The 18,516-nt window shown below is 39.4% G+C and overlaps 1 protein-coding gene across 1 annotated transcript in view; it reads right to left on the bottom strand.

Moving 5' to 3' along the window:
- Nucleotides 1–18,516, bottom strand: part of PREX2 (phosphatidylinositol-3,4,5-trisphosphate-dependent Rac exchange factor 2) — a 247,513-nt gene that overhangs the window by 82,470 nt on the left and 146,527 nt on the right. Inside the window, exons 26-28 of the mRNA XM_014539787.1 lie at nt 17,497–17,658; nt 9,147–9,366; nt 8,206–8,413 (exon numbers count right to left, since the gene is read on the bottom strand). Coding sequence (XP_014395273.1) covers nt 8,206–8,413; nt 9,147–9,366; nt 17,497–17,658 — 590 coding nt within the window. The remainder of the gene's footprint in view (nt 1–8,205; nt 8,414–9,146; nt 9,367–17,496; nt 17,659–18,516) is intronic.

Raw genomic sequence — 18,516 nt, 5'->3', positions numbered from 1 at the left:
GGGGCACCACCTCTCTCCTGGACATTAGCCACTCGCACCGCCATATGAAAATACGTGGGAAACTTTAAAGGGCTACCCAGATATCAAAACAAACACGAAAGGTGCTTAGATATCCTCACTGGCTTACCCTCAGCTATTAAAAAGCCACCTACCCACCTGGGCCTGTCTTAGTTACCTCCCAGGCTTTCTCCATTGGTCAATTCTTTCTTACTACTCAGACTCACAGGAAGGTCCTGGGCCCTGTGATCATAAGATGCTAAACAGAGTCACACACCAGGGGAGAATAGGAAGCCAGCAGTTGCTACTCCCACATCATCTGCAATCCGTCAGGTTGAAATGTCACAAATCTTTCAAACTGGCTCAAGGCTTAAATGCCACCTCAGATGCTGAACTGGTGTGAAAATTGATCTTGGACTTTGACAAACACTGACTCCACCACCTTAGCCTTGAATGTTGGGCTGTAAAACGTTTCTGTTAAAACTAACTCAAAAATATGCGAAATGGAATCGGTCTTTACTATCAAACAACATGCTATAAACTTGAATTAAGTCACATCTGAATAAAGGGGCCCATGTTTGGCTTCTCCAGCCAATCATTATCTTCTCATTTATCAAATAGCAATGACACTCTGTTCTATCAATAGCAAATGTACATATCTTTGTTTTCAATCCTCACCTAAGGATACGTTTATTGATTTTAGAGAGGGAGAAAAGGAGAGAAAGAGATAGAGAGAGAGAGAGAGAGAGAGAGAGAGAGAGAAGCATCCTGGTAAGAGAGAAACATCAACTGGTTGCCCTGAACTGGGACCGAACCCACAACCTAAGTATGTGCCCTGACTGAGAATTGAACCTGCAACCTTTCTGGTGGATGGGACGGCACTACAACCACCTGAGCAACCCAGTGAGGGCAACATGCACATTTCCTGACACTCTTCTTTCATAGCAATGTCATATCTGCTTTATTTCAAGACCATGAAAATGTCTCATACCTCTTATATGTACATCCCATAATGTCAAACCCAATGTGCACTGAGTAAAGATTTCAGTGATTTTTACTAATTAATTAGAACGTTTATTATATTATGCATTGTTCTCAGGCTGTGCATATCACAGTTAACAAAACAAACAAGATCTCCTGCCCTCTTGGAGCTCACAATCTCCGGGGAGGAAACAAAACAATAAACAGTAAACTGTCTAGTACTCAGATGGTGACAGACGTTAGGGAGAAAAATGAAGATGACAAGGAAGCCAGAGCTGCAACTTCAAACCATGTATCAGGTTAAGGTCTCACTGGGAGGTGACATTGGGACAATATTTGGCAGTTTATGGTTTTTAGTGACGATCAGGAAGCTGAGGTACATTGCTCAAGACCTTGTGAGGCTTCGAATTCTCTTTAAAAAAAGTCCTCCTATTTGGAAGGATACTTTTATGTCTTGTAAGACAGATTGGATATGATTCACTCCCTCCACCCAAAAGACTAAAACATTATGCGACACAAGCGCCACACGGCACAGACAGATGAGCTCTGAATACCAAAGAGTTTGCGGGAGTTCTCATTCTGCAAGGCGTCCTCTGTGCTCTATGTGTTTTTAAATTAGAAGCCATGGGGCTAAGCATAAACATTTCTTTCCAACTTACAGGCACTGTATTCACATATTTTCTTTTCATCAGAATCAGCTGCAATTATGCTCACAGTGACCCTGCAGGAACAAGTGTTATGCTAACAAATGTGAGAAAAACCGTTTGTAACACCATGATTTTGCATAAAACGTCTAGATTCCTAACAGCAATAATAAGGCTTAAAACTTAACATGTGCATAACAACACATTTTCCTGTACTGTTGCTCATGTGTAATATGAAGAAACTACCTACTGTAAGTTCGTTCATTCTGAACGAAAATTCTGAGCAGCCTGCCATTCCAGGTCAATCTTTTCCTGATGCCCTTGATCAATAAAGAGTTTTGTATGTTGGATGTGCATTGACCTGTGTTTTTTTCTATAACATTGACGTTTCAATATCATCATCACCATCATCTTCATCATAGATAACATTTAGTGAGCTCTTACTGAAGTCGTTATGTTAAGTACTTAACAGATATTAATTCATTCAAGCCCTAAAACCACCTTATGAAGTTGTTATTATTATTATATCCTCATTTTAGAGATGGGGTGAGACACACTGTTATATACATATACTTTCAAATTCAGCAGAACGCCTGCTCCCCTGCATATCAGTGACACACACTGAAGGGAGGAAGGTGGTCATCAGAGCTGTCCACCGCATCCCAGCTCTCCTGGGCACATGACTGGTGGCTTCCTCTACCCCTGTGAGGGTGGGAATGACCAGGTGACTTGCTTTTGATGTGAGTGGAGGTGACATGGGCCCCTTCCAGGTAGAAGCCTTTATGCCCGTGGGATTGGCCTCATTCTCTCCCCCTGCTGGAACAATCAGACACGCCAACTGACAAGGGCTGTTGCCTAGACTCTGAAGGAGGTCAGTATGCAGCAGAGACCCTGTGACTCAGATGGGCATGGAGAGTGAGTAAGAAAGACACCTTGTTGTGAGGCTTACAGTTAACATAACAGTGAAGGGGGTAAAAATACTTGTATAAAAAGTAGATGTCTAAGAAGATATGACGTGAGCGACTGGGACACAGGAGTATCTACTCTCTAGGGCAGTGGTTCTCAACCTGTGGGTCGCGAACCCTTTGGCGGTTGAACGACCCTTTCACAGGGGTCGCCTAAGACCATCCTGCATATCAGATATTTACATTACGATTCATAACAGTAGCAACATTACAGTTATGAAGTAGCAACGAAAATAATTTTATGGTTGGGTCACAACATGAGGAACTGCATTTAAAGGGCCAGAAGGTTGAGAACCACTGCTCTAGGGGGACTGAGGCAGAGCCTCTCTACACAGCAGCCATTAGTCTGACACTTAAGTGCCTGGAAGGCCAGCCAGATAGACCTCAGGAGCAGGGCTGTCTGGGCCGTTTGTCAAGTTCCAGGAACAGAAAGAGGCTGGTGTCCTGGAGCTTAGGGGACGAGTTTCCTCAGAGAGGGGACAGGAGCAGATCATGTAGGGCCGTGGGCCACAATGATCCATTCGATGCTATCTTAATTGCATTGCAATGCCCTCAAATGGTTTTAAGCAAGAAGGTAGCATGCTTTACCTTTCAGACCCCTCTGGCACAGGTGAATGTAGAATGTACCAGAGAGAGGCACAGCTGGAAACTCCCACAGTGGGCACATGTGGGGGGACGATGGTGACCGAGTCTAAGGTGATGGGGTGGATACATTCTGAAGTACAATTGACAGAACTTAATGAAGTACTGAGGTGAAGAGGAAGAAAAGGGAAGAATCAATGGTGAGACCCAGATTCTGACTTCATGAACTAGAGTTGGGAAATACTCTACTAACAAAGGGAAGCCCTTGGTGGAGGGGTGGAAATGGATTGAGTAAGAGAAAATCTAGAATTCAGTTTTGGAAACAAAAATTTAACTTTGCGGTTCTGTGATACATCTCAGTGGTTCATAAGCCACATGACAGAGGGACTATGACAATGAATAAGCCAGGGCATAAAGTGACATAGTGTGCCTGGTGCACAAGCTAACTTTCATGAAGCTGTGCCCTCTTTTATACATTCATGAAGCTGTGCCCTCTTTTATACATTTACCAGAAAAATGCTTGGGAAATCTCAAAGATAATTCCACTGCCAGCCCTACCACTCCTATCTGTAACCCCCAGTTTGCTGAATGTTCTACAGTGTTCACAGCTCAATCCTGGGGCATCTGGTACCTGCAAAATGAAGTCTGTTTTCAAATGTCCTATCTTCAATAACCCCCAAGGCTCTTTATTTACTTCTTCCCTGTTTTCTGAAATCCCATGAAAGCATTTAAACTATCCTAGACTATCCACAAATTATTTTCCTATTTACTTATGTCTAGTACCTAAGTATCAATCAGAAAATACCTCATTAGAAGGTAAAAGTATTTAATGTACCACAATGAAACAGGAATCACAAAGCCTTGATGAAACCCATAACATTGCCTTATTTCATGGTACTAAACAGTAAATTCAACTCTAGCTCCATCTGTGGACCTGAATGAAATAGGAGGATTGAGTGGAATGTCTACATGTTAAGTAAAATGTTATTTCTGGAAGTGTTCCCAAGTGACAGGGTAACCAGACTTCAGGGGAAGACAAGCTCCACACCAGGCCCTGTCGCAGGAATGAGTGACTTCTAGAAAGGCTAGCCATGGGGTGTTCTGAGGCCATTTCCCTTAAAATGTGGCAAAGCACCTGAGATCTGCTTCTCCATTCTGCAGACACTTCTATGCGTGACCAAGAATAATTACTACATGGTGAGAAAATTGTTTGGTAAGTAGCTTTTCAAATAATTTGGCAAGTTCGACTGTACTGCAGCATCTCTGAATTCTAAGGGCAACGGGGAATTCGAGCTCTTGGACAACTGTACTGTCTTAAAGTTATTATATCGCACACTGAATTATATAGAACACATTTCTATTTAGAATTGAATTATATGGTGCACACAGAGAAGAGCAAGGAAGTTCCTCAAATCATTTGCTCATTTCACGTCACTTTCCTAATAAACCTGCACAGTTGGGTAATGGCTTTTAGAAGAATAGAGTGGGGAAATCTTAAGTAAAAATAGGTAATCATTTTAAGTAGTTTTGGATAAGAAAAATAACTCCTTTCTGCAACTAGTGCTTTAAATGTAAAGAATTTTAAACCAAGGAAAGGGAGCCCCTTAGCTCTAACCATTTTCTTGAAAAAAAATAAATCTACATTAGCAGAACTTTAAAATAAAAAGGTCAAGAATTTAACACAGACAGATGAAGCCTGGACAAGTGCCAGGCAGTGCCAGGTAGTCCATGCATCCAAGGCTTTGTCTCCGAGGCAGTGTGCACTCAGGCAATCACTTATCCTGCCATTGACAAAGGACTCATCTGAAAGGTAGGAACAATTACTCTTCGCCTGATTGGAGTATGGGATTGGTCCAGATGTTCTCCTAAAACCCTTTGAGATCTAAGATACATGACTCAATGCTTTTATTTATGGTTTTATTGCCTATATCTTCCAGAATGCACTTCCTAAATATTTCAGAGGAAAAAACTGATTTCTTATATAGAATATATTACATAATAAAATCAGATTTATTAAGTAAAGCAAAATATAATGCCCTAAAATATAAACTTCTCTGTCACAAGGTCACATATCCATTCTAAGACAATTCAAAAGTATCATACAGTTGTTTGAAACTAGCTTCCTGTTCTCAGAAACTTCACTGTCAAATTCATCTGTAAATGGGGCAGTCACAATATGATATGCAAATATGTCGTTTTTTAAAATTTATTTTCAAATTGTATTTTATTTTACTTTTTCTATCACTATTTAGCCCCCCTATGCCCTCTTCCACCTCCACCCACCCCTCTCCCCCTGCAATCACCACACTTGTCCATGAGTTCTCTCTTTTGTTTGAAACTAGCTTCCTGTTCTCAGAAACTTCAAACTGTCGAATTCATCTGTAAATGGGGCAGTCACAATATGATATGAAAATATGTCATTTTTTAAAATTTATTTTCAAATTGTATTTTATTTTACTTTTTCTATCACCATTTAGCCCCTCTATGCCCTCTTCCACCTCCACCCCTCCCCCTGCAATCACCACATTGTTCATGTTCATAAGTTCTCTCTTTTTTCTTTTTTGCTCAATCCCTCCACCCCCTCCAACACCCTCCCCATTAGAGCTGACTCCCAAGCAAAATAAGTCATTTTAAAAAACTAGCATACTAGATCTAGGAAAACAGAATTGTAATTCTAAATTAACTCATTAAAACATCTGGAAAAATAGCATAGTAAATATTTAAAAATAATCTTATAGAAATGATACAGACTAAATTTCTAAGATGTGTAAAATCAGAGATGATGTCTGTTAAGACTTCATTAGTATAATGTCTCATTGCAACAAAGGCTTAAAGTAAGCTCTAAATATTTTGTCACAGCTGAATTATCCATGGAGGAATGGGAAGAAGTCTGTGTGTGTGTACTACACAAAACACACACAATAGCCATCTAAATGTATAACTTCAAAAGGAGATACAATAAAAAAAGAGGATTGTATAATGTCTCATTGCAACAAAGGCTTAAAGTAAGCTTTAAATATTACTTACTGATATATAAATCAGTTGTGACAGATTTTGTCACAACTGATTTATCCATGGAGGAATGGGAAGACGTCTCTGTGTGTGTACTACACAACACACACCCAATAGCCATCTAAATGTATAACTTCAAAAGGAGGTACAATAAAAAAAGAGGATCAACAATGTTTATACCATTTTCAGATTCTACCAACTTTGGATATGTTTAACAATTTCAGCTCCTTGAATGATAAGCAAGCATGATTGCTGATTGCTTTTCGTATTAAGTTGTATAACTGTCACCACAAACTTGCAATGTGTTATTATTCACCCTGTTGTACATATGAGACACTGTGCTACATTGAATGCCGTGTTGTTTTGTACACACAGAACTGTCTTGACTATATGTGAAACTTAATCAGATACCATGATGGAGCAAATCATCCTGCAGAGCTCAGGCAATTCTCCAAATGTCAACCTCCTCAATCAGACTCGCTTTGGAAAAGTTATAATTACCTTCCTCTGCCTTGCTTGATAAAAATCTTTCAAATTACTGGCACAGGTATTTGGGTTATTGCTTACTATACCATTAATTTGGTCATTAGTCCAAGGAATATATAGGTTTGAATTTACTCACTTAAGAAGTATGTTAAGAATTTGTTGTATTTAACAATTTTCCTAAACATCTACTGCATGCATATATACCAAATATTGTACTCTGCTCTACAGTGACATCCCTCTTTCAATCATATTTGTCAATTTAATATTTTCACACTGAAACTTAGTGTTTTCCATACAATCAAGTTTTGTCACTCTCTTCCCTGTATTAAAGCTTCCTTAAAATATGTATCTATAGATATACGGCATGTTTTATCATTTCTAAGTTGTTAGAAGAAGAGGGTCTATGTGGTCAGCAAAAATCTCCTACATTTCCAAAAACTAAAGAGAGAATGATGGATGTTCAAAAATCTTATTTTGTACGGCTATTTTATTAGGCACATTTGAAAATACAGTAAATAAAATACTTACTCGTCTATTTGACAGACACACATCTCCACCTCTTTCAGGGCAGCCTGAAGTTTGCCCAGCAGTTTCACATAGATGTCTTGGGTTTCCAAGTCTTCTTCTTTTAACAAATACCGGAGCCCGTGCCCATCCTGCTGTGCCAGAGACAAGCCCGAAGGGGCCGCCATGGTTGTGATTGTGTGCTGAATGTACACCATGGGGCTCAGTTTCCCTGGGGAGGCAAAATCATTCAATCGTAATAGTTACTACCTTTAACTTATAGTAACAACCCAGGGTAATTCACCGGAGAGGCCCAAGCTTACATAAAATAAAATGCAAGCCCAATGCTGAATTTAATTCAGGAATTAAAGCTTATGGGGAACTGCCACGAAAGGGGAGGAATACAGTTTGATCCCACATCCTGCGGTGATGGTGGGAATTACACTATGCTTCTCTATCTTCCTCAGAGTTATAGGGCATTTCAGATTATTTTCACAGCAAGATGAGTTGTACCTATCATGTGTAAGAAAGGCAAGAACCCCCATTCTTCTTAAAGGAAAAACAATAAAATAATAAAACTACATACTCCATGTTCATTCTATAAATGCTTATACATAACTAGAGGCCCAGTGCACAATTCGTGCACTGGTGGGGTCCCTTGGCATGGCCTCCAGGGATTGGGCCAAAACCAGCAGTCCAATGCTGCCTGCTGCTCCTGCTGCTGTTCAATCTCCGTCGGCCTCCTGGTGGTCAGTTCGCATCATAGCAACCGGTCAACTGGTCAGTCGGTCACTTAGGCTTTTATATATATAGATTATCCAAGTGATTATAGTGAGGAGTCTTTCTTTACCAAAGTTCATCTTGCTTACACACCAGGAGTCTGTCCGAGTTGTTAGAAGAAGAGGGTCTATGTGGTCAGCAAAAATCTCCTACATTTCCAAAAACTAAAGAGAGAATGATGGATGTTCAAAAATCTTATTTTGTACGGCTATTTTATTAGGCACATTTGAAAATACAGTAAATAAAATACTTACTCGTCTATTTGACAGACACACATCTCCACCTCTTTCAGGGCAGCCTGAAGTTTGCCCAGCAGTTTCACATAGATGTCTTGGGTTTCCAAGTCTTCTTCTTTTAACAAATACCGGAGCCCGTGCCCATCCTGCTGTGCCAGAGACAAGCCCGAAGGGGCCGCCATGGTTGTGATTGTGTGCTGAATGTACACCATGGGGCTCAGTTTCCCTGGGGAGGTAAAATCATTCAATCGTAATAGTTACTACCTTTAGCTTACAGTAACAACCCAGGGCAATTCACCGGAGAGGCCCAAGCTTACATAAAATAAAATGCAAGCCCAATGCTGAATTTAATTCAGGAATTAAAGCTTATGGGGAACTGCCACGAAAGGGGAGGAATACAGTTTGATCCCACATCCTGCAGTGATGGTGGGAATTACACTATGCGTCTCTATCTTCCTCAGAGTTATAGGGCATTTCAGATTGTTTTCACAGCAAGATGAGTTGTACCTATCATGTGTAAGAAAGGCAAGAACCCCCATTCTTCTTAAAGGAAAAACAATAAAATAATAAAACTACATACTCCATGTTCATTCTATAAATGCTTATACATAACTAGAGGCCCAGTGCACAATTCGTGCACTGGTGGGGTCCCTTGGCGTGGCCTCCGGGGATTGGGCCAAAACCAGCAGTCCAACGCTTCCTGATGCTCCTACTGCTGTTCAGTCTCCGTCTGCCCCCTGGTGGTCAGTTCGCATCATAGCAATCAGTCGACTGGTCATTCAGTCACTTAGGCTTTTATATATATAGATTATCCAAGTGATTATAGTGAGGAGTCTTTCTTTACCAAAGTTCATCTTGCTTACACACCAGGAGTCTGTCCGAGGCCAGGGATGTGGGGCCAATTATGACGGCCTAAATCACTTTTATATGATTTGACAACGTTTTAGAAGCTAACATACCTTGTTCAGATTTGTTTTCTTTATCCTGGGCATTATGTTTCCTGCTATCCAACTGAACACCAAATGCGCTCCCCAGGGAGGTCGATGTTTTGGGATAAGAAACTTCCATCACGTTGACATGGCAGTTGGTCGGGCAGAAATCACTGCTGTGCAGTGGGGATATTTTAGATTTGGCTTGTTTAAAGGTGGGCCAGGCTCTATTCTTTAGTACACGAGAAAACTATAAATTAAAGAAATAAACAGCAGTTGAACACACAGTGGTAACTCAAACATTTCACTTCCATCATCCACAGCAAAATCAAAATAAAATTAAATGTCAACTGGAACAAGTGAAATAAATTATAAGCTGCTAGAATTTAAATTGTTGTTTTAAAATCCACACATTTTTAATAAAGCAAAGCAATGTAGGCAGCAGATGCATGTAATTCCTTTGGAATTCTGTTCACAAGGTAGATGCTAAAAGAAATTAACTTAAAGGACCAATATCACTTCCTAGGATTCAAATTCGAAGACTCTTAACAAATGAGAGTCCGATAGAGAAATGTGTCCTACGACATCAATATAGGGTCTTCATCTTTAAAGTGAGACAAGGTGACAGAATAGGGTAGCTGGCAGGTCAAGGGTGGAAGATGGGATTATTCCAAACACTGTCAGAAAGTCAATCCAAACCTGTGAGCAGGTTAGACAGCAAGGCGTGGTGCTGTTGACCCAAAATGGCAGGATGACAGACAGGACCAATTGTATTTCCCATGCCTTCTGTTAGTCACTGCTGAGTACTTGGGTCAGGATCAGCCGGAGGACTGGTGTGGACCCTGCTTTAGTGCCATTGAGAATAAAGCACTACTCAAAGGAATGACATGCCTTCCAAGGATAGCCACTCCAGTGCTGAAAACCTTGCAATCCACACCCATCTAATTCTTGCCATACTCTACAGCTGCCCGAAGTCTAATAGCACCCAGCTTATTTATCTCAAGCTCTCTTCCCCTTGCTCCCTGTGCTCCGTCTAGTCTTCACTCAGTTCCTCTCAGACACCATCTACTCACTCTTTGTACACACTAGTCCGAGTGCCTGATTCCCACCTGTTATACTTTTGTGTAAATAGGAACTATCTCTTGAAAGCTCATGAAATATGTATATGAAGGAAGTATGACCAATACCCAAAATAAGCTCAATTATGAAAGTATTCTAAAACAGAAGAATAAATCTAGAATTAAAAAGGATTCCTAGGACAATTTAGGGTGAGAATGTTCCTCCAATTGGTGCCCATTCTTACCCCTAGTTCACTACACATCTTCCAGAGATGAACTGCCTGTGGAGGACTCATCCAGGTCTCAGTAAGGTCTGAACTTCTCTCACACCTGGGCCAAAAAGCATCGATGGCCTGTACAACTGGCCAGGAAATCTATTTTGACGGCAACAGCCTGGCTACAGAAACTACAGAAACCAACTGCTTTCTATTTTTATAATCTAAATCTTTTAGAGTCAAAATAAAGACAAGGTAGCCTCTTTGAGATTTCAGTTTCTATGGATACATTTTATTTTACAGGAAGAAAGTGTTTGAAGCCTTCCTCCAGAAGAAAAAAGTGCTAATAATACTATAAAAGTAAATATGTGGAAATTAAACACGTATATTCACCAATGCTATTGTTTCCATTGACATGCATTTGATATGCAAATAGAGCTAACCTTACATGACCTATTAAGGCTATTATTTTAAGTATCTAAACTTTGTTCAAATAGAAAAGAACCTTGAAATATTTTCTTGCTAATCTGGTTTCTCTATCTAGTGAGAAAGATAGCCAATTATTCTAAATATGTTATGGTCAAGAAGGGATGAGGAAAAAATAGCTTCATTTTTTTTAAGTCCTAGTTGTCTTACAAATTTCTTTTTATTTCTAAATTGAAAATAAAAATAAGTGAGAGCTTTCCAAAAGACTGATACCTAGTCTTCCACTTGCCAGCGACGTGACATTAAGGAAATTATCAATCTTCCTGAGAAAGAAGCAGGATTCAGTACACATGGTTATTTCGAAACTCAAATAATAATGTACATACAAGAGCTTTCCATAATTCAGTGTTATTATTTTTATAATCTAAAATCATTGCCCATTAGCCTCTCCATCTCTGCTTTAAAAGCTTCCCAGGCCCCTAGTTACTCCTGAGAAAATGTAAGAATGATGTGTTTTCATTTGTTTCACTCACCGGAATAATGTGTTTGAGAATCCCCAGCATTTGGGGGGAAACCCTATGCTTTATGTTTCTAATCCCCCACAACATACACTCCTTAGTTTATCACAAACCATATTTTTGTTAGAAGCCAGGCAATAGCACCTGCTTCCTCCGCCATAACCTATTCATCATAAGGCTGTATATACTTTACCTACACACACCTTGAGCAGATCCTTTCCTCCCCATTCCCAATGCTTCCACACAAGTCTAAGTCACTGGCACTGTTTACAAACAAACATGATTATTAGGCCACTCCAAATATCACTGGAAAAATCAGATTTTTTCAGTTTACTTTTTTAATTGCATCCAACTCAAGTCCTCCTTTCTAGTCCAGGCAGTCTGCCAATTCTTCATCGATAAGATCATTGTCACGTCAACATCTCTGCCTTCACTTGGGATATATCCCTTTACTTAAGCGTCATTTCTCCCTCTTCACTCTGACAAATCTTTCCAAACAGCAAGGTAGCATTTTTTGACAAGTTGATCCACAATAATTCCTCCTTTTTCTGAAATGCTGTTGCCCTTGTAGTCTCAACTATACTGTTTAGCACATAAGCTGTGTAGCTCAGTGTCAATACAGGTAAACAAGCAACGACCAGCTTAAGCATAAAAGGGAGCAAGGTTCAAACTTCACTGCTGTTTCCAGCTGTGTGCCTTTGGGCAAGTTACTTGACTACTCAGCTTCAGATACTTCATCAATGAAATGAATAATGTGTCTCATATCACTGCATTGGTAAAATTCTATAACATATGCAAACTGTAAAATATCTCATGCAGTAACACCTGTAGTAGACTGCTGCAATCTGTTGTGCACCACATAACTCCAAGGAACACCCTCATATAGATCAGGGTGTGGGAAGCCAGCACGTCCAACCATTCACAATGGCACCTCCTAGTAGGCTAAGCAGTCAGTATTATTATTGCTTACTTCATGTATTTTGATCTTTCTTCCCAAGTAGATTGGAAGTGTGAGATGGCAAGAATCCTCACGTAAATGACTTAAGGCCTGTTGCCTACATAAAAGGTACTCATTTAGTAAACATTTCCCTATTCTCCCTGCCCTATCCTGCAACAAATTGGCTTCTGGGAAGTTGAGTTTTGACCTATGTCATTGGCTTTCATTAAAAGAGTGCATTAAAAATATCAGCCACATAAAACAAATTGCTGCTTCTTTTGCATGGATATGTTTACGGGCACTGCCCTGCCACAAAATATCAGCCACATAAAACAAATTGCTGCTTCTTTTTACGGCACTGCCCTGCCATTTCCTGGTGTCGCCCATTTGAAATCCAGTGTGAGAGATTTCTTTTAGAACTCAGTCCAAGAAAAGCTTTGCTTCTCTTAAGGAACATGTATATATCACAGGGATACTGATATATATGTAATAGGCTATGTTTCCTTTTTTATTTTGGCCATCAGGAAGCTGAAGTCTAAATAGAATATTCCACTTTAGTAACTAAATAGAGTCTTAGGATCTGCTTACCTATGACCCTTTTCCCCTGGTGCTCTATACTATCTATTCTAATATAGCTTTACCTATAAATTTACCTCCTAATTTACCTCCAGTATTTGTCTCCTTCTTCCTTTCGGTCATAAAATTTCCTGAGTTTCAGTTGAGCACATGATGCCCAGGGCTCATGGATTCCCAGCCTCCCTTTCACTAAGTGACTAACAGGATGCCAACAGGAGTGATGTCTACAACGTGTGGGTCATGCCCTCAAACAGAAACTCTTTACTCTCCTCTTCCTCTTGCCCCTCCTGGGGAGCTATGACTTGCATGGTGGTGGAAGAGGGGAATGTCCTAGGAGAGAGAGCAAAAATATAGCAGGATCCCTAGAAGACTGTCAAGCCCTACCCCACCGGATTCCAGGATGGGCCTCCATAAAAATGAAAAATAAACTTTCTATCTTGTTTTAGTCTATGCTATCTTGGTCTTTCTTAAAGCAGCTGAATCAATACCCTACCTACTATACCCTGATTCCAAAGTTTTATTTATATTTATATAATGTACCTATTTCCGTGTATATTTCTTGGAGTTACTTCCACGGCTTTTGTTATATGAATGGAGAGAAGAAAGTACAAAGAAAGTCAAGAAGAAATAAAATGATACACACACACCGACAAGTTTGACAACCAGAATTTGCCCTAGCCCCTGCCACACCTTATAGATTCATCTCTGCAGTAGAATGATTCTCTTTTCAAAATGTGTTAAAAAGGGGAATACTATTTTGCATTTGTTTAGAGGTTTTAAATTTTACTTCAAAGCATTGTCACATTTTTTAGCGACAGGAGAAATAAAAAGAAAATCTTCTTCCTTCAACTTCAACAAGGCATATTCACGCAATCTTGCCCAAACTTAAACAGATGAACTGAGCTCAGCAGTCATGGAAAGAGGGTTAACAGTGATCTAGAATATCATTTTCTTCAGTGAATGGGCTTATAAAAACGTAAAATAGCAATACATATTCAACTTAACAAGGCAAACATTATAGGAAATGCTTAAAGAAAAACATAGTGGTCCCTCTTCCCCTTGTCCCATTCCACCTAAGCCAGGGGTGGGAAACATCTGGCCCATGGGTCATATAAGGCCCTTGAAATTCATTTTGGTCTGGCCCTGCCAAGGCATTATGGGTGAGTTACTTAAATGTCTAACCTAATATAGCAGGTCAATTTTTAAGTTGGCCCACAAATAATGTTATAAATATCCAAATGACCCTTGGCAGAAAAAAGGTTTCCCACTCATGACCAAAGGGAACCAAATTTGATATCCCTTCAGTATCCATTCACGCACCTCCCTCTTCTCATATGGACACACTGAACATGCATGGGTTTATCTTTTATTTACTACTAGTGGCCCGGTGCATGGATTCGTGCACATTGAAAGGAAATTAATTAGAAGAAATATTTTAATATCACTATTCGCCCTTTCTCTATAATAGAAGTATCAGGGATGAAAGAAAATTAGTAAAATGTATATGAAAATAATATATAAGTTGATTAATAAATAAAAAATAACAACATGATATAACAACAACAAAGACATGATATAAAAACAATAAAAACATGATATACAAACAACAAAAACATGATATAAAAACAACATTAATAAAAACAATGACTGATAAATTGATTAAACTTATTCTAATATCTCCCTGTATACCACATTAAGAGTAAAAACACTTTCAGAGTGCTTGACTCTGTGATGAAATATTTACAACTTTAACTTTAAGGTCACATGCTCTTCGAACTATATAACTGACCATGTCCAAAAACGGATTCAGGTAGGAATATTCCTATTCTGTCTAGAGTTTGTCCTTGTGATTTATTAATAGTCATTGCAAATGCTGGCATCACGGGAAACTGTCTTCTAATTAATTTAAATGGAAGGCCAGTGTGTCAGACAGGGACAAATCAATTCTTGGAATCAGAACAAACACAACTGACAATGACAGATCAAAACACACGCGTGTGATTGGCACCAGCGAGAGCTTTATATGTATCGTGCATGCGCAAGGCAACATTTATTTTTAAATTGCCAGTGCACGTCATATGTACCAGCCAGTTGGACAGTTGGACAGTCGGTCACTTAGCCTTTTATATATACAGATATCAATAGAAGTATCAGGGATGAAAGAAAATTAGTAAAATGTATATGAAAATAATATATAAGTTGATTAATAAATAAAAAATAACAACATGATATAACAACAACAAAGACATGATATAAAAACAATAAAAACATGATATACAAACAACAAAAACATGATATAAAAACAACATTAATAAAAACAATGACTGATAAATTGATTAAACTTATTCTAATATCTCCCTGTATACCACATTAAGAGTAAAAACACTTTCAGAGTGCTTGACTCTGTGATGAAATATTTACAACTTTAACTTTAAGGTCACATGCTCTTCGAACTATATAACTGACCATGTCCAAAAACGGATTCAGGTAGGAATATTCCTATTCTGTCTAGAGTTTGTCCTTGTGATTTATTAATAGTCATTGCAAATGCTGGCATCACGGGAAACTGTCTTCTAATTAATTTAAATGGAAGGCCAGTGTCAGACAGGGACAAATCAATTCTTGGAATCAGAACAAACACAACTGACAATGACAGATCAAAACACACGCGTGTGATTGGCACCAGCGAGAGCTTTATATGTATCGTGCATGCGCAAGGCAACATTTATTTTTAAATTGCCAGTGCGTGTCATATGTACCAGCCAATTGGTTGGTCAGACAGTCAGACAGTCGGTCGCTTAGCCTTTTATATATACAGATATCGGGAACATAAGACACATAGAGTTAACTCATATTCATAAACTTTGAGGTAAACTATACTTCCTAGAATGGCATACCAAGCTTTAAGCAACCAGCCTCATTTTGAGATAAATGATTTAAGCAGCTAGTTTCCTGTTGATATAAATAAGAAAAAAATTAAAACCTACTATATGTTTTGGAGATAAATTTCTATTCATTCTACCTCTAAATACAGGGGTGGGAAGACACAGGTTTAGAGTTGTTCATATGGAAAAAGACATGTGGGTTATGATTATTACAATAGCTTTTATTAACTGCATTTAGTGTACTCATAGTTATAAACCTACTGTTGTCCCCCTCTGTATATTCTCATATGCATCTAATTTTCTCTGTCTCCCCATCTTTACCGTAGTTCAAGCTTCATCAACACTCACCTAGATTATTTCCTACTTGTCTCTATGCCTCCATACAATCCATTCCTATAGAGGAGCCAGCATGATCTTTCAAAACCTCAATCAGGTGAAGTCATCCAACTGTTTAAAGCTTCCAATAACTTCTCATCGATGTGAGAAGAAAATCTAACCTCCTTCCACATTTCCGAAAGTATAAGGACTTCACAAGTCATCATATTGGTCCCTGTTTAAGCCTCTGACCTTATGCCTGGCCACACCCCCTTCCACCCTGGTCATTTTTGGCTGCAGGGCCTCAGCTGCTCCTTCTACCTGGATGCTTCCCCACTCCAGTGTAAATGAAGAGTTCAACTTGCCATTCAGCATACGCTTTCTCAAGGAGGCTTTCTCTAGCCTCCCAGTCTAAAGTTACCATCCGGGCACTTCCTGCCATGCCTCCCTATTTTGATTTTCTCATAACTCCTTTCAATATTTGATTTCCCTCCTTTGAAGATATTTATTTACTTCCTTGCTGCTTCCCCCACTCAAACATAAATGCCACAAGAGGTGCTTTTGCTGCCATATTCCTGGGCCCAAGAACAGTGTTTGACATATAAAAGGTGCTCAATAAAGTATGTCAAATAAATGAAACAATTGATCAATTTAAAATAGCCGATGTTCCCTATATTTTCTGATTAATGGCTCTGTTCCCTCTGTTGAGAGAAAAGGGAAAGAAGAACTACAGTGTAATTTTAAAATTTGACTTCAGAATTAGGTGGCTGAGATTCAAATCCCAACTCTATCTTTTGCTAGTAGGTTAGATATCATTCTTTAAGCCTCAGTTATTAAAATTGAAAAATGAGGTTTGCAAAGATCAAATGAGGGGATAGATTTACAGGCATTTAAAACCACTAAAATGTTATGTAAAAGTTATCATTTCAATTAGCTGGAACATGAATAAGTAGAGAAAATATCAGAAATTGAATTAATTTGACATTTAAACAAGCTATACTAATAATAGAGGAATATGCAAATTGTCCAGGATGCCATCACAGTAACAGCAGGCTGCATGGGGCGACAAGGCTGGCAGGGGGGTTAGTGAGGGGCGACCAAACGACTGAACAGCAGGCTGAGTGGGGCATCTAGGCCGACAGGGCGGGCAGTAAGGGGCAACCAGGCAAGCAGGGGGGAGCACAGGCAGAGGTGGTTAGGGGTGATCAGGCTGGCAAGGCAGAGGCAGTTAAGGGCGATCAGGCCAGCAGGCAGAGGCAGTTAGGGGTGATCAGACTGGCAGGCAGGTGAGCCGTTAGGAGCCAGAGGTCCTGGATTGTAAGAGGGATGTCCCGGATCAGAGAGGGTGCAGGCTGGGCTTAGGGGACACCCTCGTGCATGAATTTCGTGCATCAGGCCTCTAGTAATTTAAATAATACTCACATGTGAAGTGTATACATAGAATGTTTACCTTTTTGTAACTGGATATTCTCTGAGAGATGTGCTCAACTTTTTCACTGCAGATGGCACTGAATTTACTCTGAAGTTCAGTAGGAATCACTTCATTCAAAGAGTTAAGGCTGGCGCAGTTTTGTACAAAATGATCATCACTTTTAGCTAAGGCTTCGAGAATCTGTAGTGACACACAGACACACATGCAAAATGCAGAACAGAACAGGAAAATAAAACCTTCAAAATTAGCCAAGTAAAATGCTCACAATTCCACAACACAGGTGACTTCCCAATGCTCTTGTTGTGGCTGCCTAGGATTTCTATGTTCACCCCAGCCCTGGCAGTAGAGTGATGGGCCCGTGTGTCTGGTATCTCATTCTTTGCCTTCTGTTGACTATAAAAGGCTCCCTGAAGGAGGTGAGTGGACTTCTAAGATGCCTCGCTCAATAAATCAATACACTGATGTGGGAACACAATGCCTAAATGTTACTCAGAACATTTTTTTTCAATTTTATAGAACAACAAAAACTAATGAAACCCAAAAGAGTAGCCTCCTTACTTTCCCAGTACAGAGCGTGCATTTAACAAATGTTTGCTGAAGGACTGAATAAATAAGAGGTTCTCTTGCTAAAATAACAATCAATGCTACCTGCAGTGTCTGTGCTCTGATAACAGCATCAGATAAAAGCGTCCTATTTATGTATTCAATTTGTAAACCCTTTTGGCTATTTGAATCAATGGTGAGGCAGTGTGCGTGTGTCTGTGTGCACGTGTCTGTGAGTGTGTGTATGTATGTATGCACACATACATGTTCACACAAATACATACACACCCTAGATCACTGAGAATTTCCATATGAATTGAGAATTGTCATATTTATTTGTAGCATTTTTTATTGTTTAACGATCACAGGACTGATTATACCCTTACCTAACATTTTTAAATAATTTGTGAGAAATGTATACATGGTATATTTATCTGAACTGCCTCACCACCTCCACTTCCCTTTCTTGCAGAATATAAAGTGTGAGTTATTTAT

Source organism: Myotis brandtii, unplaced genomic scaffold (assembly GCF_000412655.1).
Source record: "Myotis brandtii unplaced genomic scaffold, ASM41265v1 scaffold23, whole genome shotgun sequence".
Lineage (NCBI taxonomy): Eukaryota > Metazoa > Chordata > Mammalia > Chiroptera > Vespertilionidae > Myotis > Myotis brandtii.
This window is presented reverse-complemented; position numbering and strand designations above follow the sequence as displayed.